This window comes from Ranitomeya imitator, chromosome 7 (assembly GCF_032444005.1).
Source record: "Ranitomeya imitator isolate aRanImi1 chromosome 7, aRanImi1.pri, whole genome shotgun sequence".
Classification (NCBI taxonomy): domain Eukaryota; kingdom Metazoa; phylum Chordata; class Amphibia; order Anura; family Dendrobatidae; genus Ranitomeya; species Ranitomeya imitator.
Window position 1 is genome coordinate 122219659 of NC_091288.1, and position 22563 is coordinate 122242221.

General features: G+C 42.6%; 1 protein-coding gene across 1 annotated transcript in view; it reads left to right on the forward strand.

Annotated features, from left to right (window-relative positions):
- The window catches only part of COL3A1 (collagen type III alpha 1 chain), a 335593-nt gene that overhangs the window by 245304 nt on the left and 67726 nt on the right, over positions 1-22563 (forward strand). Inside the window, exons 28-35 of the mRNA XM_069733786.1 lie at positions 12104-12157; positions 12318-12362; positions 12451-12549; positions 13857-13964; positions 15148-15201; positions 15355-15408; positions 15513-15566; positions 16752-16805. Coding sequence (XP_069589887.1) covers positions 12104-12157; positions 12318-12362; positions 12451-12549; positions 13857-13964; positions 15148-15201; positions 15355-15408; positions 15513-15566; positions 16752-16805 — 522 coding nt within the window. The remainder of the gene's footprint in view (positions 1-12103; positions 12158-12317; positions 12363-12450; positions 12550-13856; positions 13965-15147; positions 15202-15354; positions 15409-15512; positions 15567-16751; positions 16806-22563) is intronic.

Sequence of the window (22563 nt, forward strand, 5' to 3'; positions counted from 1 at the left end):
GATGAAAACTACAATATGCATCTACTCTCATAAAACACATGGCGCTAAAGTATTCAGAAAAAAATAAGTTAGACTGATGGGTTAGTGATCATTTACCAAATGGTAAACAATATGATAATGATTAAGGGTCTAAAGCTTTAGAATAGTTGTCATGAGCAAAAATAGCTGTAGATTGGGAGCATGAAATATGATACTACTGATATGGAAATTTGGGTTGGATAAATCTATCCCGTGTGTGCTGTGGCCGTTCCCAATAAAACTGAGTATTTTGAGCGCTCATCAAGAATGAGTCCGTACACGATTGTGACAGGAAAGCATTCCATCAATACTGATCCTTTATTTCCTGATACATAGTTTTATAATTACATATAGAAAGGAGTGGTTAGGGGTGGTTAGTTAATTAACATATTGTCTAGCTTCTCTGTTATTGGTTATCTGAATATATATGGAATATTGTGATTAATGCACATATGACTGCTGATTAAGCAACTAAAATGAAGTTCTCTGCATCTGGGACAAAGTTGAGACATCTCATCAGCACTTAATACATCTGGAGTTCTTCTGCTTTTCGGGTGGAAAACACCGAACAGTCTGTCTGGCTTATATCAGTTTATGTCAGCCATTTTAAGCAATTGATTATAATGTATATAGATATATTTGCGTTTATATGAGTATATATGATTATAGAGGAGTATACATGCAAGTGAGATCTAGATGATATACATTTTTCTATCACAAGCCCCCCTTAGATATCACTTGCCCTAAACCTAGCCTCTTGTCCCAAAGTGCTGCAACTCTTTTGTGCTGCCGGCGAACTGACACAAGCCTAGTGCCTACGCCCTACACCGTACAGACTTTTCGCAAATGGGCGATCAGGAGATCTGTCCCTAACGGGGGTTCGTTGCAATCAGTCTCTTAGTCAATAGCATGTGAGGTGTATTCTTTATCAGGTAGGTCATCTATTCGGTCAAGCAGGGCATCCACAACATTGTTCTGGCTTGGGTGTCAACTTTTGGTCCGGGAGCTTTCTTGCAATGCGATGCGTGGATCCAAGTGGGTCTTCCCTCCAGCTTCACAGAGGTTGGTGTCATCAGCGGCACTTGGACATGACCATCAGATCTGGGATCGAGTGGTGTTCTCCTTACAAAATTTTTCACCAACACCCAGTCTCCTGGCTTCAAGGAGTGCGTACCGGACACTGAATCTGCTTCTGGCAATGAAGAAAAAACTCGAGAATGGATATTAGCAAGTTTCTTGGTGAGTTCAATTACATAAGCAGACAAAGTATCATATTACATAGTCAGCTGCTGAGGGAAATACCCCTAACCCGGGACTAAACCATGTGCCCACTGGACCACCATAGGATACATGCTTCGGGATAAACAGGGTTTGCAGTCCATTGTGTATACCCTTCCTTCTTCATGTGTTGCTCCCTTCCGCATCCAGCATTCCTTCTTGTCCTTTTTTGGGGCTTGCTCTTGCAGCTTTTTGAGCAGATCCCAGGACGTTATCTGGTCAGGTTTCTTGTCTTCAGTCGTCATGTAGTAGCCGTTCGGCTCTGCGACCTATCCCACTTCTCCATTTTGTCTTCCTTTGGCTGCTTCTTTGGCTGCTATATCCGCCATGTTGTTACCCTGTGCTTCTACTGTGTTCAATTTTCCATGTGCTTTGACTTTTAGTACTGCCACCATTTTTTGGAAGTTGGAGTGCATCCAGCAGGTCCTTGATGGCTCCCATGATGCTTCACGGTTGTTCCGCTTGCTGTGATGAAGTCTCTTGCAGTCCAGACGGGTCCAGAGTCGTGTGCTATGCCATGCGAGTACCTTGAATCGGTGTATATGTTCGCAGTTTTGCCTTCTGCAATCTGGCAGGCCTTCGTCAGCGCTATCAGTTCTGCTTCCTGAGCTGACAGACTAGGCGGCAGACTTCTGGATCACAGGATCTCTTGATTGCTGGTCACTGCACATCCCGTGTGGAATCTTCCTTCATCATCTGCAAATCTGGAGCCATCCATGTAGAGGATCAACTCTGGTTTTGTCAGTGGCTCTTCTGCCACCTTAGGTAGTCCTGCTGTTTCCTGTTGCATGATGCTGAAGCAATCATGGTCATCCGTCTGGAGCAAATCCAGATCCCTGTGGAAGGTATCATGCAGATTTTGATCAGAATTTTGATCTGAGGGTCCATATCTGTATCCCCCCTTGGGAGTGGGAGTAGAGTGGACGGGTTGAGGACTGTGCATCTGGAGATGGTGACATTGTCGGGCAGGAGTAGAGGGCACTGGAGGCAAAGATGCCTGGCGGTGGAGAGATGTTTTGGCTGGGTTTGGTTTAGGATTGCTGAGATGTCATGCAGGAGGGGGCTTCCCTTGCAACTGGATCCAAGCAAGCTGAAAATTAGCCCAAAGGTCTCGGCTTTCCCCCCTGAAGCTGCGTCAGGATTCCAGTAGCAAGGTCTTCTTTTTCCATAAGGTAGAGATGGAATGGCTTCTCATAGTCGGGTAAGCCTAGTGCTGGCGCTGAGACTACAGAGTCTTTTAACTTCTTGAACGAGCTGAAGGCTGAATCTGTCCGGTGGAACGTGGTTATGTTGACACAGTCATGTAGAGGCTGCATTAGGACTGAAGCATCAGGGATCCAGGCTCTGCAATATGAAACTAGACCAAGGAAGGCCTGTAGCGCCTTTGGAGTTGTTGGAGGAACCGTCTTCTCCACTGTTGTCTTCCGGTTATCTGTCAGATGTTTCGTCTGGTGAGCAATACAGTGTCTCTGGAACATAACTCGCTTCAGACACCACTAGACTTGGTTCTTTGAGACCTTACAGTGCTGCTCCGCCAGGTAGAGTAGGAGAGACAAGGATTGGGCTTTACACGTGCACAAAGGAGTAGATTGTCCACATATTGTAGCAGGGTTACTTCTGCATGTTCTGTGACCCAGTTGGTAAGGACTGTGGTCATTGCTTTGTTGAACTGTGAAGGGCTGTTCTGGGCCCGCTGTGGCATAACTGTCCATGTGTGCTGTCCCCCCTGGTGCGTTAAGGCAAACAGGTACTGGTCTTCTGGATGAAGTGAACACTGGAGAAAGCAATAACCAGGTCGGTCACTGTGAACACTTTTGCTGTGGAAGGCACCTTTTGATAGCAGAGTGTGGGGATTCGGCACAATTGGCGTTTTAAACACTGTGGCGTCATTCACATCTCTCAGGTTATGTACCATTTTGAACTTGGCTGGCTCTCCTTTGCAATCTTTTTCTTGACAGGGGTATTGCAAGGCGATGTGCAAGGAACAATGATTACTCTTTCCAGGTAGATCTTCAGTTGGTCAGAGGCAGCTTGACTCTAGGCCTGGCCTGGGCCTTATGAGGGTACGGGGTACCTGGCTTGAGTGACACCCGTACTGGGGCAACTTGAGGTTTTCCCACATCCTGAGGTCCCTTAGACCATAAACTTTCTGGTACTACGTCCAGTACTTCCTTGGGTAGGCCTCCGTCGGTTGTTTGAGGTTCTTGTAGGGCCGCCGCCAGCATGATTCTGCTTGGGTAAGGGATGAAGAAAGTGTCATGGTCCCATCTTCCTGGAACACTGTGGTTGCCTTCAGCTTCTGCAGTAGGTCCGCTCCCAGCAGGTTGAGTGGCAGATTCTTGACACCACAAACTGGGACAGGATAGAGTATCCTGGCTGAGTGCACACGCTCAGAGGATTTGTAAGCTGAGAATGTCTGACTTGACCATCAATGCCCATGCAAGACACAGAGGATTCTGATAGGCAGGTGGGATCAGTGAGTTCCGCAGGTCTCATCACACTTCTGGCTGCACCGGTGTGCAGAAGAAAAGATCTGACAACACCATCCACTTTCAGGGCAATTTTAGGTATTGGTCCTGCAGACGGGGTTTTACATGTCAGGAGCGTAGTGTCTTGCAGACCTGGCTTGCTTACCCCTGTCCCATGGATGGGGTACTTCACTGCCTTCTGTACTTCTTCCTTGACCTGTTTCTCTGGACCAACCCTTGGGTTGCATGGGTGCTCTGCACTGGTTCCAGAAATGGCCAAACTTGCCATAGATGCAACACTTGACACTTCTTCTGTCTTTGTAGGGTGGTTGCGCTTCCAGGTCAGTGGTCACCATGAGAGGGGCTGTCTTCTGCACTCCTGGTTGGGACTCAATCCCTTTGGCTACTGTGGACAACGGCATGATGCACACTGTAGCGGCAGCGGGGTCTGGCCTGCTGATTGAATCTGCGGTGGTAAGATGGGGCCTGCAGGTGCGTCCGTGGCGAGGCCCGGGGGTGCCATGAGACCGGTGGCTTCATCCAACCCAAGGTCTTGGGGCATTACAGGGGCTGCGGCTGCATCTGCCATCACTTCTTCCCCCTGCTTTGACATAGCGTCTCCCCTTTGCTAACCTTATTGAGGTTGGTGTTTCCTCTCCGGAGTCTGCAGCAGTTCTTCCGGTGTGTCGTTCGGCACTTTGCAGCGTCTTCACCTCTGGCTCCCCTTCCGGTGTTCTCAGCAGCACGGCACCCGTTTCCTTCTTCGCGCTCTTTGTGGCGCTATAATGGCAGCAGTTTTGGTGACAATTGGCAATAAACAGTCTCCCAGGCGCACATAACCCGTTTTGCTGGGTCAGTCCACTGCTATTGACCTGTTCTCGGGCCTAGCCACTATCAGTGGTTTCCTGATTGGCTATCTCAGTCCATGCACAAAGGCCTGTGCCAACATTTGCATGTGTATCTGGTCATGAATGGTGAAGCCCAAGTCTTGGACTACTTGCATTACTCTGCCATGAAACTTCTTTACAGACTCTGTCTTGTCTTGGCTCATGTCATGTAAGCTGAGGGCTTGTCCTGCCAATCTGCCTTTGGCTCACACTCTGAGCTGTTCAATTAGCTGTGGCCCTGACTCCCAAGCATGTACATCTTATTCTGCTGGAAGTTTGAATTGTTCCTTCATGATTGGCCAGAGTGCATCACCTGCTTTTCACTTCCATTTATGGCCCAGAGATCATTCCAGGTGGCTATATATGTTCGCTGATTCTGCTACATTCTTCAGTAAAATGGCATGGGATGCATCCCTGGGTCTGGAAGATTGTCACCTGACTTGAAGTGCATTGCACATAGTGTAATGGTGATGCCTCTATCTGCCCCTGCATTCTTGGTGCCTGTGTGTTTCTTTTCCTAGTACTGGGCAGCATGTATGATGTTCCCTCCACATCTTCATCAGAGGAATACTTGTGATAGCATGTGCTGGGGTCATACACTGGCTGATTTTTGGACTTAAAAGCTGCCTTTTTGTGTGAGGATGTCTCCCCCCTTGCTGAAGCTGTGGTGACCTAGGCTTATAGCTCTATGTTGATGTGAATGTAGGCAGCTCTGACCGGTGCTGAAGTTGCACATTATCAACAGATGATGATGATGATGTCAGTCCTCCCTCCTCTGCATCCAGGGCTGAGCTGTCTGCCGCCTACTGCAGCTTGGGGGGTGCCTTCTACAGGGGGATCTCCACCTTCCTCCCCTGATACCATGACTGTCAGAGGCTGGGCTGTATTAGGAACATAGAATGTGCCTTGTGCTGTGAGCACCGGATACAGAGACACTTCACTGCTTTAATCTGGCATCTGCCCAACAGGCAACAAAGCAGGAGAAGGAGTGTGTGAAACAGGAAGAGATACATGGTGCAGAGGGAAAGAAAGAGGTAGAGATGTAAGGTGCGCAGAAGGCGGGACGTGCGGAGGTGAAGAGAGAGGGAGGGGAGCTGATAGAGCAAAAGATGGGTGGTTTAGAGAAGGGGGAGAGAGAGAGGGAGCAAAGCCGAGAAGGAGGCAAAGGGTGTGGCGAAAGAGAAGGAGGAGGTGTGGAGTTTGATGTAGAAGGAGGGAGGAGAACAGAGGGAGGAGAAGATGGGAGGAGTGGAGGAGAGGAGAAGATGGGAGGTGTGGAGGAGAGAGAGGAGGAGGAGAAGAAAGGCGTGGAGATGGGTGTGGAGAAGGAAGAGCAGGAGGGGATAGGTGTGGTGGGGGAGTGAAGAAGGAGAGAAGGAGGGTGAGTAAAGGAGGAAAGAGGTGTGGAGAAGGAGGAGTAGATGTGTAGAGGAGATAGAGAGGGAGAGGAAAAGAGAGTGAGAGAGGAGGAGAGAAAGAGTGACAGAGAAAAAGGAGGATAGAGAGGAGAAAGCTGGAGGAGAAAGACAAAAAAACAAAACAAAAAAAAAGGAAAATTCCTTCTTATTTGATGGCAGATGCAGCCTGAGCCTTCATGGTCAGAGCAACAGCGCCATCTCCATGTACAAAGGTTGAGCGGGGCACACCACATACTGTGCAAAAAATCTATTGAGAGCATGGGGAGGCGCTGATGGCTTAATACCTTTCCCCATTTTATATACATAAAAATCACTTCCTGGTTTGCTCACATATCTCTCTGTACCACCTAAGCGATGTAAGCTCTGCTGCTACTGTATACCATGTATCAGCATTCAGCAATGTAACATCAGCTAACTTCCCTTATTTTCCTTTCTACGTCATGCCATTCTGCAGCTTGAATTCTGCCGTTCACATACTTTATACCTTCCAAAATTCTTCACGTACTTAACACCTTCGTGTTCTGCCACTATCTCAAGGGCCGTTTTCTCATCAGGAAGTAAAAGACCCTCCTGTTGCTTGGCCACCTTATTTCCCATTGCAAAAAGAAAAACAAAAAAAACACAACAAAAAACTTCAAACAAATGGGTATATAAAAACACAAAAAATAATAAAATAAAAAAAGAAAGTAACACTTCCAAAAATTGGTGCAATATGTTGAAATCAAAACATAAAAAAAAATCAAAAACTCGGTACACGATCCAAAACTCAGGATCTTTACAGAAAAGGAAAAAAAACCTTTTAAACAAAAAAGTGAAGAGGCAGAAAAGAAACTGAAAAACTTAAAAAAAAGTCTAAAAACTTCAAAATGCAACAAAGACAGAAGGACAGAAGGAAAAAACCCTTCAAAAGAGTAATAAAAAAAAATTAAAACGACTTCTCTTCTCCCCCTTTTTTTTCTGAACTCTGCGCTCAAATGCAGTCAGAGACACACTTCCCCTTTTTATAAGCAGCAGCTTGTTTTACCAAAAAATCACGTATGTCACATCAAAAATGATAGATATCATTTAGTTTCACCTCTTCAAATAAATGTTATACCATAACCAGATATATGCAAAAACAGGAAACTTAGCAACAAAAAGAAGAGAAAAAAAAACAACAACAAAAAAAACGGTTGTGACCGTGTGATTTACAATGCATATATTTCTTCTAACTGCATGGAGGAGGGGAAGTTCTGAATAGAGAACCGAAGGGGAGAGAGAGAGAAAAAAAAAACTTTCTTTTTCAATTCTATGCAGTTGAGCAACAATACGTGACATTAACAAACAAAAACATCGACGTCCAGGAGACTCGATACCCTCTTCATTATTTTGTGACACGTGCAGGTTGCGCTGGGAAACAGACTACTGCCAATCGCACTGAGCACACCTGTGCCCAGGCCACCTGAGTGAGAAACACAGCAGGTGGGAATTCTACCACCCCGGTCCGTCATCCTAACTGGATAGCTGGCACTACGGGAATCTGCAGTAGCCCTCTAAGTTATCACTACTCGTGCCTGGAGCCTGGAACCACCTGCCCCGGGACTACCTGTCCCTCCTATGCACGGGAATCCTGCAATAACTTATCGAGCGATTTGACCTCCTGCGGTCTGTTACCCAGCAACCACAAACAGTCACTGTTCCTTGCTTCTCCCGAATCTACACAAACACAGAACACATACACAGCACACAGCAGACACCTTGATCCCAGGGTTTTGGGTACAGGCTTTGGACTTTTTACACTACCTGGGAATGCGGTGGTGACCATACCTGACCGGCAAGAGGTATAGACCCGGACTGGGCACAGGGGACTTTCAGGTAAGATGATAACATTTTCTTACCTTACTTATAGAGCTATGCAGTCTCCGTCCCGTGGACCAAGGCCATGGCCAACACCTCTGTCTCTCCGGTCAGCAGGGTCCCATGTGTTTCATCCACGCTGCGCAGTTGGGGGCCATTTGATATGGAAATTTGGGTTGGATAAATCTATCCCATGTGTGCTGTGGCCGTTCCCAATAAGACTGAGTATTTTGAGCGCTCATCAAGAATGAGTCTGTACACAATTGTGACAGGAAAGCATTCCATCAATACTGATCCTTTATTTCCTAATACATAGTTTTATAATTACATATAGAAAGGAGTGGTTAGGGGTGGTTAGTTAATTAACATATTGTCTAGCTTCTCTGTTATTGGTTATCTGAATATATATGGAATATTGTGATTAATGCACATATGACTGCTGATTAAGCAACTAAAATGAAGTTCTCTGCATCTGGGACAAAGTTGAGACATCTCAACAGCACTTAATACATCTGGAGTTCTTCTGCTTTTCGGGTGGAAAACACCGAACAGTCTGTCTGGCTTATATCCGTTTATGTCAGCCATTTTAAGCAATTGATCATAATGTATATAGATATATTTGCGTTTATATGAGTATATATGATTATAGAGGAGTATACATGCAAGTGAGATCTACATGATATAAATATTTCTATCACACTACCATTTTTTTAGCTTATATGTATATAATGGTTGTCCCAGTAGCATTTTCTCATGGTCCCAAACTATAGCTATATACACTGCTCAAAAAAATTAAGGGAACACTTAAAAAACTGAATATAACTCCAAGTAAATCTAACTTCTGTGAAATCGCACTGTCTACTTAGGAAGTAACACTGTTTGACAATAAATTTCTCATGATGTTGTGCAAAAGGAATAGACAACAGATGAAAATTATTGGCAATTATTAAGACACACTCAGTAAAGGAGTGCTTCTGGAGGTGGGGACCACAGACCACACCTCAGTACCAATGCTTTCTGGCTGATGTTTTGGTCACTTTTGAATGTTGGTTGTGCTTTCACACTCATGGTAGCATGAGACGGACTCTACAACCACACAAGTGGCTCAAGTAGTGCAGCTCATCCAGGATGGCACATCAATGCAAGCTGTGGTAAGAAGGTTTGCTGTGTCTGTCAGCCTAGTGTCCAGAGGCTGGAGGCATTACCATGAGACAGGCTAGTACACCAGGAGACATGGAGGGGGCCTTAGGAGGGCAACCAACCAGCAGCAGGACCGCTACCTTAGCTTTGTGCAAGGAGGAACAGGAGCACTGCCAGAGCTCTGGAAAATGACCTCCAGCAGGCCAACACCGTGCAGGACGCTTGGCATTTGCCACAGAGCACCAGGATTGGCAAATTCGCCACTGGCATCCTGTGCTCTTCACAGATGAAATCAGGTTCTCACTGGACATATGTGACAAACGTGACAGAGTCTGGAGACGCTGTGGAGAGCGATCTGCCTGCAACATCCTTTAGCATGACCGATTTGGCAGTGAGTCACTAATGGTGTGGGGTGGCATTTCTTTGGAGGGCCTCACAGCCCTCCATGTGCTCGCCAGAGGTAGCCTGACTGCCATTAGGTACCGAGATGAGATAATCAGACCCCTTGTAAGACTATATGTTGGTGCGGTTGGCCCTGGGTTCCTCCTAATGCAGGACAATGCCAGACATCATGTGGCTGGAGTGTGTCAGTAGTTCCTGCAAGATGAAGGCATTGAAGCTATGGACTTGCCCGCCCGTTCCCCAGACCTGAATCCGATTGAACACATCTGGGACATCATGTCTCGCACCATCCACGAACATCACGTTGCACCACAGACTGTCCAGGAGTTGGGGCTGCTTAAGTCCAGGTCTGGGAGGAGATCCCTCAGGAGACCATCTGCCGCCTCATTAGGAGCATGCCCAGGCATTGTAGGGAGGTCATACAGGCACGTGGAGGCCACACACACACTACTGAGCATCATTTCCTTGTTTTGAGGCATTTCCACTGAAGTTGGATCAACCTGTAATGTGATTTTCCACTTTGATTTTGAGTACCGTTTCAAATCCAGGCCTCCGTGAGATATTAATTTTGATTTACATTGATAATTTTTGTTTTATTGTTCTCAACACTTTCCACTATGTAGTTAATAAAGATTTACAAGTGGAATATTTCATTCAGTGATATCTAGGATATGGTATTTTAGTGTTCCCTTTATTTTTTGAGCAGTGTATATATGCTAATTCTATGTTTGAATAAATTCTGAATAGGCCAAAGTGTAGAAAGCAAAACACCTAACTGTGCAATGTACTTTTATGGGAAACAGCGCACTTCTATGTCATTGTGCTGTCAAAGATTTGCCGTAAACTAAGGCTATGTGACTACGTTGCGGATTCTTGTTCGGATTTTTCCTCACCATTTTTGAAAACTCCGCAGATAAAATGCACTACATTTGACCTGCGGATTACCTGCAGATTTGCCACGGATTTCCTGCGTTTGTTGTGCGGATTTCACCTGCGGTCTTACACCTGCAGATTCCAATTGAGGAGCAGGTGTAAAACGCTGCGGAATCCGCACAAAGACTTGACATGCTGTGGAAATAAAATGCAGCGTTTCCGCGCGGTATTTTCCGCACCATGGGCACAACGGATTTGGTTTTCCTTAGGTTTACATGGTACTGTAAACCTAATGGAAAACTGCTGCAAATCCGCAGCGGCCATTTCACTGCGAATCCGCAGGCAAATCCGCAACGCTTGCACATAGCCTAAAAGTTTAACAGCACTGCTTTCACAGAAAAGAAAACAATACTAATCCAATAATTTTTCTACTGCTCCACTGTTTCAACCAAAGTTTGTATAGTTTGCTCCAGCAATCATGTGCTGTACGTCTGTGTAAACGCTGCTATCAATCGGGTCCCTCAGTGATGGTAACTTAATATATGACTTAAGATTGCCATAGAAGTCACATGGATGTACAGCGAATGGTCTCTGAGACAGAAAAAATGTACACAAGAACCATTCATAATAAAAAGTACCAACCACCCACCATGTCACATGCAGAGGTTGTACATACAAGTAACTAGAGTCCAATCCTTCACAGCATATTGTAAACACATAGGAAAATCAAGTTTCCAAGCGGAATACCTGTCAAAGAGGTTTGAAGAACTGTATAAACAAAGAAACAAACAAGTACAAAAATTACCTCCTGTGGGTGATGGTGCCTGCACCTATGCACGTTTCGGCTATTGCCTTTTTCCGGGGGAATTTTTTTTCTGTTGGCATTTCATTAGTAATTGTTTACATTTTGCACTGGGTGTGTTTTCTTGATTTATGCCATGTTTTATTGACCCAACTTCCTTATAGCGAATGGTCTCTGTAGCAAAGACAATCAAAGCATCGTAAAATATTCCTTCAAGTTCGGAACTACAAATACGATTTTAAGATTTTTTTTGTAATAGGTTGTACAGAGTACCATTTTCTAACAGCTAACAAACTACTGTAATAAGCTGGCTACTTGTGGTAAATAGTTTTATCTTGGTAGTCAGATAGACTGTACATATGTATTAACCAGGGCACTACAAGTCTATGTCAACAGCTTGTCCACATTTAATTCTCTTAAAGCACCACTCCAACATTTTTCTTTTTGCAGCGCTGAAGTGGTGTCACAACCCTAAGTTTCCTTCCCTTCTGTTAATCTTACCAGCTGCCATCTTCAGCTTTTGTCAGCACCACTCCAGTTGGTCTTCTCTAGATTGTGACTTGCCAGATACAGTGATTGCTAAGTGATCCAGAAGTCCCAATTCAATGTAAGTCTATGAAAGACAGAACAAGGCCAGAACAAGGCTCTCATAGACTCACATTGAGAGCTTGTGGCCATTACCCCTGACTTCCGGTAAGTCAGAAGTTGCTCTCACAAGATGATTCCATGGGACCAAAGCAGCACTGTGAAAAGCTGAAGACAGCAGCTGGTAAGTATAATACTAGGATAAGGGCCTTGCATTAGTTGCATCACTCCAAAGTTGAAATGAAAGACACTAAAGTGGTGCTTTAAATGAGTTACTTAGACTTTTATGAAATCGTATTGGCTTGCAGTTGTTTACAGTCTTTGCTCTAAACTATTTTGCATATTTAGCATATATGTAATGCTATTTTTTGGCTTAAAATGTGTTTATTATCATAGGGATTGCCTGGAACTAATGGACCCCCAGGGGAAAATGGAAAACCAGGGGAAGCAGTAAGTACCTTTTAAAAACTGAGTTTTTCTTTATTCACAAAATCTAATAAAAACTGGAAATGTTATTAATCTGAGTTTCCAACCATCAATGTTCATAGTTTGAAAACCTTTTTTTACTTAAATAATAATTTTAATAATGCACTGTTCACTTTGCTTATAGGGACCAAAAGGTGAAATTGGAGCACCAGGGAACCCAGGCAATAAAGTAAGCTTTGATATTTATACTGTAATATGTTTAATTTGACTTTCATTTGCTCATAATTTTTTTCACCTCTAATTTCTATTTAATTTAGGGAGAAAATGGTATACCTGGTGAAAGAGGTGTGCAAGGATCTCCAGGAACTCCTGGTACACGAGGTGCTGCTGGTCCTCCTGGACCAGATGGTGGAAAGGTAGATATAAAGGAAGAGCAAAAACACATTTAATTTCATCAATAGAAAAAAAATGATATTCAGCCAAAGTTTCTCTGCATCTCTTGCCCATCTGTAATGCCAAACTATTTTTAGTTTGCTGCAGCAATCATGTGGCGCATATCCATGTGACCGCTGCAGCCAATCAAAAGCTTCAGTAGTTTATTATTGTAAGTTTAAATTTACTCTGCTAGAAAAAATGTGGCAGCCCACTCAATAATTAAAATGTTTATGTCTATATTATTATTATTTATTATTATAGCGCCATTTATTCCATGGCGCTTTACATGTGACTATATCTGTTCTGTATTTGATAACATCACACCTCAAGGACAAAATGATTTTTATACTGTACTGATAAAACACCCATATAAAGACATTCTCTTTTTTTTGCAAGACTACTATTATTTTTCAGAATGTCTTCTATAAATGTAATGATTTTTTAAAATTAATTTTCTATTCTGCCATTGTTTTTGAGTTTTGCTCTTACAGCATTTATCGGAAGCTATAAGTGACATGTTAGCTTCATTCTGCAGGTTAGTTTGATTATAGAAATGCAAAAATTTCTACAGTTTTGTCACAGCATTAGTTATTTTTCTTTATGGGCACCTGTAAGGGTTATGGTCGCTATTGACTGAGTGTAGCGTTAGTTCCAATCCTGGCCATTGTAACAAGGTGTCTGCTGTCTGTTATATGCAAGTGCTGTATGTAAGCCCTCATTATTGCCCTTTGGAGGATGATGGGGTTGAAGAACACAAGAGACACGTTTGTTAGTCTGCTGATGTCAGTTTTTTGAGGATAATAATTACAAAATGTGGCAACAGGGCAACATTTGTAGCCAGTGCACTTTTTCTGATGCATACAAATATGTTTGCAAAGAAGGTGAGACTTCAGCATGATGCTGGTGTGCCAACTCATTATGAAAGATTTCCATTATTTGCTTATTTAGAAATATTTAAATGCCAGTTACACAGATGAACAAAGTAAATGATGTGTACTGAGCGATCTACCCTAGATTTCAGAGTTTTCTTAGGCTTATTTTTTGTGCTGTATAAAAGATCATTTCACCCGATGAACAAGCATTTGATCACTCATCAGGTAATAAGCAGCCTGTTTACATGGCAAGATAATATTGAAACTAGTGTTGTTATCAATGCTCGTTCACGATTATCGTGCAGTGTAAATGCCCATTAAATCTCCTTTTATTAGAGTAAATTGTTATAGAAATAAAAATCATGTGTTGTCATTGTTTATGATCATACCTTTTAAAATAATGAATTCTTTTTCAGGGACCTGCAGGCCCATCTGGACCATCTGGAGCAATGGGACCACCTGGTCTTCAAGGAATGCCTGGAGAAAGAGGAACATTTGGAAGTCCTGGGCCAAAAGGAGAAAGGGTCTGTTCATTACTTTTCTTCTAGCTTGCACATGAATCCACTATATAATTGTCTAAGGGTCACTTCTGTCTGTCTGTCCTTCTGTCACGGTTATTCATTTGCTGATTGGTCTCGGCAGCTGCCTGTCATGGCTGCCGCGACCAATCAGCGACGGGCACAGTCCGGAAGAAAATGGCCGCTCTTTACTCCCCGCAGTGTCCCCGGCGATCCGCTCTATTATCTTCGCTCCCCGCAGTAAGTGTCCCCGGCGCTCCGCTCCATACTCCCCGCAGTGTCCCCGGCACTCTGCTCCATGCTCCCCGCAGTCACTGTCCCCAGCGCCCGCTCCATGCTCCCCGCAGTCACTGTCCCCGGCGCCTGCTCCATGCTCCCCGCAGTCACTGTCCCTGGCGCCTGCTCCATGCTCCCCACAGTCACTGTCCCCGGCACCCGCTCCATACTCCCCTCCGGTCACCGCTAACACAGGGTTAATGCCGGCAGTAATGGACCGCGTTATGCCACGGGTAACGCACTCCGTTACCGCCGCTCTTAGCCCTGTGTGTCCCCAACCTTTTACTATTGATGCTGCCTCTATACTCTAAAAACCTCTATACTCACCCTCCGTTGTCCGCTCGCGCCTGCCGCCATCTTCCTTTCCCAGCGATGCTTTGCAAAATTACCCAGAAGACCTAGCGGTCTCACGAGACCGCTATGTCATCAGGGTAATTTCGCAAAGCATCCTGGGAACGGAAGATGGCGCCAGCCGCACGCCCATCGGCACAGCGCCGTTGGATCCCAGGAGGCGGAGAGACGGGACGCTGAGGAGCAGCGACCAGAATGGTGAGTATGTTAGAACTACAAGGGGCCCTCGGATCGTTACATGAGTATGTTTATTTTTTATTTTTTAACCTGTGACATACGTGACTGGGCAATATACTACGTGGCTCTGTGCTGTATACTACGTCACTGGGCAATATACTACGTAACTGGGCAATATACTACGTGGTTGGGCAATATACTACATCACTGGGCAATATACAGTGTGCCTGGGTAATATACTACGTGACTGGGCAATATAGTACGTGGCTGGGCAATATACTACGTGGACATATATATTCTAGAATACATCTAGTTTAGATATAAAAGATGTAGTCTAAATGATGTTTTTAAAATAATGTATTAATCATTTGTTTTGCTGTTTTAGGGTGAACCTGGCGGCAAAGGTTCAGATGGAGCTCCAGGAAAGGATGGCATGAGGGTAAATTTCTTTAAAATTAAGTTATAAATCACAGAATATTATTGGTTATACAAAATAAATGTGTATTTCTCAGCAATGGATGATTCATTTTTCTAAAGCACATCTGCAATGATTACTGGATATTCAGTTTCAATATTTTTTGTCTTAATTTAGGGACTTGCTGGCCCTATTGGTCCTCCTGGTCCTGCTGGTCCATCTGGAGACAAGGTATTTTTTTTATCTAATAGCTAAAATGTTAATTTCTCATGTTTTACTTTCAATTCATGTAACTTAATTGCTTGGCTTGACATAATCAATATTGTGTTTTATAGGGAGATGGTGGTCCAGCTGGACCCCCTGGACCTGTGGGTACACGTGGTGGACCTGTAAGTACTATGATTTTTTGCAAACTTGATACTGAAGAATTAATAAATAAATACAATTTTTTTAATAGACAATGTTTGTTTTCTTTTAAATGTGTTATGCTTATAAAAATGGAATATATTCTTTCTGAAATACAATATATTTTACAAAAAAGGAACTGAATTTATGACTTAAAATATTAATTAAATATCATTGTTCTTACTCTTTTTTTTGGATCTTTCAAACTATTAATATGGCCACTGATATGTTTAATATGATATTTATTTTTATATTTTTTCTATAAGAGGCAATTGTTTGCTGTATGTTTGGATCCATGTGCTTATTTCTATCATTAAACAATGGCACCACAGTAGTTAGTGTGATGCTGAAACATAATGTATTATTCACTGTAAAAAAAAAAAGGATAAAATGTAATAGTAAACCTCACAAAGTGATACTGTTTTATCATACTTTTTGGCCTGTAGGATCCTTTCAGTATTGTTTTGTATCCTATTATTCCCTTACACAAACATATAATATGTCAAATGTATGAGCCCAGTGTAAAGTACACAGATCCTAACTAAATGACGGCACACCCAAAATCCTTACATAGAATCCTTTTCCTCGTTGTCACAGATCAGATCCTGGTTACATCATTTGTTACATTACAATTCTGTGTAATCATAATATTTATGGAGGGAGGTAATGCTGCAAATATATTATGCAGATTTTACTCCTTAAAATGCAATTAGTAATATCTGAATATCTGCATCACTAGCTTTTTTATTTTTGTTTTTATTATTTTCTTTCAAGCTTATTTATACACAATCATATTTTCCTCATGACTCAGTCTATCATCATCATAGGTTGGCATGATCCTATTAGTAACTTGGTTGCAATTGGCGGCTGAAACACATCAGAGAAAATACAGCTGATTTATAGTTGTGTGAAAGAGACCTTAAGCTGGTAACAATCATGCAGCATCTGATGCAGTTTTTGATGCAGTTTTTGAACCAATAAATTAGGAAAAAGTTGTTCCTTTTGAATAAAAAAAATATTGAATTAAAAAGAGTCTGTGGATTTGTAGCGTAACTTGCATTGTTATTGTTATCTATGCCCATTTTATTTCTCCAATGTCAGAATTACTGAGTACAGAATACCAACATTTCATATTCTTAAAACTTATTTTGTGTATTTCTCAATTTTAGGGAGAACGTGGGGAATCTGGTCCACCGGGCCCTGCTGGCTTCCCTGGAGCACCTGTAAGTGTCTCACCCATTAATCAACAAATAATACGATAATGGATCACAATCAACACTACAATGATTACTTCTCTTTTGGCAGTGTGGTTTAATGAGTTACAAAAATACACCAAAGCTATAAGGCAAATGCATTACTTGATTCAAATTTCCTTACATTCGCGGTTCCACTTATATTTGAACATTTTGAGATTCAATTTGAGGTTCACATACAAAAATAACTTGCTCGACACAATTCTCCACATTGCTGATGCATCAGAGAGCAGACTAATGTGATTTTGCATGGCTGCTCAGGCACCCTCTTAATGCCCTGCAGGTAGGGGGTGAGTAGCTGGGCTATCACATAACAGCAGTTGCCATGAAAGCAAAGTTTGTAGGACAGAGTCATTATCCATCTCCAGAGTCACTGGGTAAGTCTCTCGTCTGTAGAGTGGAAGCTCTTATGATCAGCAGAGTCCTCTCTCTCTTTCACATGTAGAGTTTAAGCTCTTATGGCCTAATGAGTCCATTCTCCCTATCCTGCACAGTGTAAGCTCTTATGATCAGCAGGGTTCTCTCTCTATCTCATGTAGAGTGTAAGCTCTTATGATCAGCAGGGTTCTCTATCTCATGTAAAGTGTAAGCTCTTATGATCAGCAGGATTCTCTATCTCATGTAGAGTGTAAGCTCTTATGATCAGCAGGATTCTCTATCTCATGTAGAGTGTAAGCTCTTATGATCAGCAGGATTCTGTCTCTATCTCATATAGAGTGTAAGCTCTTATGATCAGCAGGATTCTGTCTCTATCTCATATAGAGTGTAAGCTCTTATGATCAGCAGGGTTCTCTATCTCATGTAAAGTGTAAGCTCTTATGATCAGCAGGGTTCCCTATCTCATGTAGAGTGTAAGCTCTTATGATCAGCAGGATTCTGTCTCTATCTCATATAGAGTGTAAGCTCTTATGATCAGCAGGGTTCTGTCTCTATCTCATGTAGGGTGTAAGCTCTTATGATCAGCAGGGTTCTGTCTCTCTCTCATATAGAGTGTAAGCTCATATGATCAGCAGGGTTCTCTATCTAATATAGAGTGTAAGCTCTTATGATCAGCAGGGTTCCCTATCTCATGTAGAGTGTAAGCTCTTATGATCAGCAGGGTTCTGTCTCTATCTCATGTAGAGTGTAAGCTCCTATGATCAGCAGGGTTCTCTCTCTATCTCATGTAGTGTGTAAGCTCTTATGATCAGCAGGGTTCTCTATCTCATGTAGAGTGTAAGCTCTTATGATCAGCAGGGTTCTCTCTCTATCTCATGTAGTGTGTAAGCTCTTATGATCAGCAGGGTTCTCTATCTCATGTAGAGTGTAAGCTCTTATGATCAGCAGGGTTCTCTCTCTATCTCATGTAGTGTGTAAGCTCTTATGATCAGCAGGGTTCTCTATCTCATATAGAGTGTAAGCTCTTATGATCAGTAGGGTTCTCTATCTCATGTAGAGTGTAAGCTCTTATGATCAACAGGATTCTCTATCTAATATAGAGTGTAAGCTCTTATAATCAGCAGGGTTCTCTATCTAATATAAAGTGTAAGCTCTTATGATCAGCAGGGTTCTCTATCTCATGTAGAGTGTAAGCTTTTATGATCAGCAGGGTTCTGTCTCTATCTCATATAGAGTGCAAGCTCTTATAATCAGCAGGGTTCTGTCTCTATCTCATGTAGGGTGTAAGCTCTTATGATCAGCAGGGTTCTCTCTCTATCTCATGTAGGGTGTAAGCTCTTATGATCAGCAGGGTTATGTCTCTCTCTCATATAGAGTGTAAGCTCATATGATCAGCAGGATTCTCTATCTCATATAGAGTGTAAGCTCTTATGATCAGCAGGGTTCTCTATCTCATGTAGAGTGTAAGCTCTTATGATCAGCAGGGTTCTCTATCTCATGTAGAGTGTAAGCTCTTATGATCAGCAGGGTACTCTATATCATGTAGAGTGTAAGCTCTTATGATCAGCAGGGTTCTCTCTCTATCTCATTTAGTGTGTAAGCTCTTATGATCAGCATGGTTCTCTATCTCATATAGAGTGTAAGCTCTTATGATCGGCAGGGTTCTCTATCTCATATAGAGTGTAAGCTCTTATGATCAGCAGGGTTCTCTCTCTATCTCATGTAGAGTGTAAGCTCTTATGATCAGCAGGGTTCTCTCTCTATCTCATATAGAGTGTAAGCTCTTATGATCAGCAGGGTTCTCTATCTCATGTAAAGTGTAAGCTCTTATGATCAGCAGGGTTCCCTATCTCATGTAGAGTGTAAGCTCTTATGATCAGCAGGATTCTGTCTCTATCTCATATAGAGTGTAAGCTCTTATGATCAGCAGGGTTCTGTCTCTATCTCATGTAGGGTGTAAGCTCTTATGATCAGCAGGGTTCTGTCTCTCTCTCATATAGAGTGTAAGCTCATATGATCAGCAGGGTTCTCTATCTAATATAGAGTGTAAGCTCTTATGATCAGCAGGGTTCCCTATCTCATGTAGAGTGTAAGCTCTTATGATCAGCAGGGTTCTGTCTCTATCTCATGTAGAGTGTAAGCTCCTATGATCAGCAGGGTTCTCTCTCTATCTCATGTAGTGTGTAAGCTCTTATGATCAGCAGGGTTCTCTATCTCATGTAGAGTGTAAGCTCTTATGATCAGCAGGGTTCTCTCTCTATCTCATGTAGTGTGTAAGCTCTTATGATCAGCAGGGTTCTCTATCTCATGTAGAGTGTAAGCTCTTATGATCAGCAGGGTTCTCTCTCTATCTCATGTAGTGTGTAAGCTCTTATGATCAGCAGGGTTCTCTATCTCATATAGAGTGTAAGCTCTTATGATCAGTAGGGTTCTCTATCTCATGTAGAGTGTAAGCTCTTATGATCAACAGGATTCTCTATCTAATATAGAGTGTAAGCTCTTATAATCAGCAGGGTTCTCTATCTAATATAAAGTGTAAGCTCTTATGATCAGCAGGGTTCTCTATCTCATGTAGAGTGTAAGCTTTTATGATCAGCAGGGTTCTGTCTCTATCTCATATAGAGTGTAAGCTCTTATAATCAGCAGGGTTCTGTCTCTATCTCATGTAGGGTGTAAGCTCTTATGATCAGCAGGGTTCTCTCTCTATCTCATGTAGGGTGTAAGCTCTTATGATCAGCAGGGTTATGTCTCTCTCTCATATAGAGTGTAAGCTCATATGATCAGCAGGATTCTCTATCTCATATAGAGTGTAAGCTCTTATGATCAGCAGGGTTCTCTATCTCATGTAGAGTGTAAGCTCTTATGATCAGCAGGGTTCTCTATCTCATGTAGAGTGTAAGCTCTTATGATCAGCAGGGTACTCTATATCATGTAGAGTGTAAGCTCTTATGATCAGCAGGGTTCTCTCCCTATCTCATTTAGTGTGTAAGCTCTTATGATCAGCATGGTTCTCTATCTCATATAGAGTGTAAGCTCTTATGATCGGCAGGGTTCTCTATCTCATATAGAGTGTAAGCTCTTATGATCAGCAGGGTTCTCTCTCTATCTCATGTAGAGTGTAAGCTCTTATGATCAGCAGGGTTCTCTCTCTATCTCATATAGAGTGTAAGCTCTTATGATCAGCAGGGTTCTCTATCTCATATAGAGTGTAAGCTCTTATGATCAGCAGGGTTCTCTCTCTATCTCATGTAGAGTGTAAGCTCTTATGATCAGCAGGATTCTCTATCTCATGTAGAGTGTAAGCTCTTATGATCAGCAGGATTCTGTCTCTATCTCATATAGAGTGTAAGCTCTTATGATCAGCAGGGTTCTCTATCTCATGTAGAGTGTAAGCTCTTATGATCAGCAGGATTCTGTCTCTATCTCATATAGAGTGTAAGCTCTTATGATCAGCAGGGTTCTCTATCTCATGTAGAGTGTAAGCTCTTATGATCAGCAGGATTCTGTCTCTATCTCATATAGAGTGTAAGCTCTTATGATCAGCAGGGTTCTCTATCTCATGTAGAGTGTAAGCTCTTATGATCAGCAGGATTCTGTCTCTATCTCATATAGAGTGTAAGCTCTTATGATCAGCAGGATTCTGTCTCTATCTCATATAGAGTGTAAGCTCTTATGATCAGCAGGGTTCTCTATCTCATGTAAAGTGTAAGCTCTTATGATCAGCAGGGTTCCCTATCTCATGTAGAGTGTAAGCTCTTATGATCAGCAGGATTCTGTCTCTATCTCATATAGAGTGTAAGCTCTTATGATCAGCAGGGTTCTGTCTCTATCTCATGTAGGGTGTAAGCTCTTATGATCAGCAGGGTTCTGTCTCTCTCTCATATAGAGTGTAAGCTCATATGATCAGCAGGGTTCTCTATCTAATATAGAGTGTAAGCTCTTATGATCAGCAGGGTTCCCTATCTCATGTAGAGTGTAAGCTCTTATGATCAGCAGGGTTCTGTCTCTATCTCATGTAGAGTGTAAGCTCCTATGATCAGCAGGGTTCTCTCTCTATCTCATGTAGTGTGTAAGCTCTTATGATCAGCAGGGTTCTCTATCTCATGTAGAGTGTAAGCTCTTATGATCAGCAAGGTTCTCTCTCTATCTCATGTAGTGTGTAAGCTCTTATGATCAGCAGGGTTCTCTATCTCATGTAGAGTGTAAGCTCTTATGATCAGCAGGGTTCTCTCTCTATCTCATGTAGTGTGTAAGCTTTTATGATCAGCAGGGTTCTCTATCTCATATAGAGTGTAAGCTCTTATGATCAGTAGGGTTCTCTATATCATATAGAGTGTAAGCTCTTATGATCAGCAGGGTTCTCTATCTCATGTAGAGTGTAAGCTCTTATGATCAGCAGGGTTCTCTCTCTATCTCATGTAGATTGTAAGCTCTTATGATCAGCAGGATTCTCTATCTCATGTAGAGTGTAAGCTTTTATGATCAGCAGGGTTCTGTCTCTATCTCATATAGAGTGTAAGCTCTTATAATCAGCAGGGTTCTGTCTCTATCTCATGTAGGGTGTAAGCTCTTATGATCAGCAGGGTTCTCTCTCTATCTCATGTAGGGTGTAAGCTCTTATGATCAGCAGGGTTATGTCTCTCTCTCATATAGAGTGCAAGCTCTTATGATCAGCAGGATTCTCTATCTCATATAGAGTGTAAGCTCTTATGATCAGCAGGGTTCTCTATCTCATGTAGAGTGTAAGCTCTTATGATCAGCAGGGTTCTCTATCTCATGTAGAGTGTAAGCTCTTATGATCAGCAGGGTTCTCTATCTCATGTAGAGTGTAAGCTCTTATGATCAGCAGGGTTCTCTCTCTGTCTCATTTAGTGTGTAAGCTCTTATGATCAGCATGGTTCTCTATCTCATATAGAGTGTAAGCTCTTATGATCAGCAGGGTTCTCTATCTCATATAGAGTGTAAGCTCTTATGATCGGCAGGGTTCTCTAATATAGAGTGTAAGCTCTTATGATCAGCAGGGTTCTCTCTCTATCTCATGTAGAGTGTAAGCTCTTATGATCAGCAGGATTCTCTATCTCATGTAGAGTGTAAGCTCTTATGATCAGCAGGGTTCTCTCTCTATCTCATGTAGAGTGTAAGCTCTTATGATCAGCAGGATTCTCTATCTCATGTAGAGTGTAAGCTCTTATGATCAGCAGGATTCTGTCTCTATCTCATATAGAGTGTAAGCTCTTATGATCAGCAGGGTTCTCTATCTCATGTAGAGTGTAAGCTCTTATGATCAGCAGGGTTCTCTATCTCATGTAGAGTGTAAGCTCTTATGATCAGCAGGGTTCTCTCTCTATCT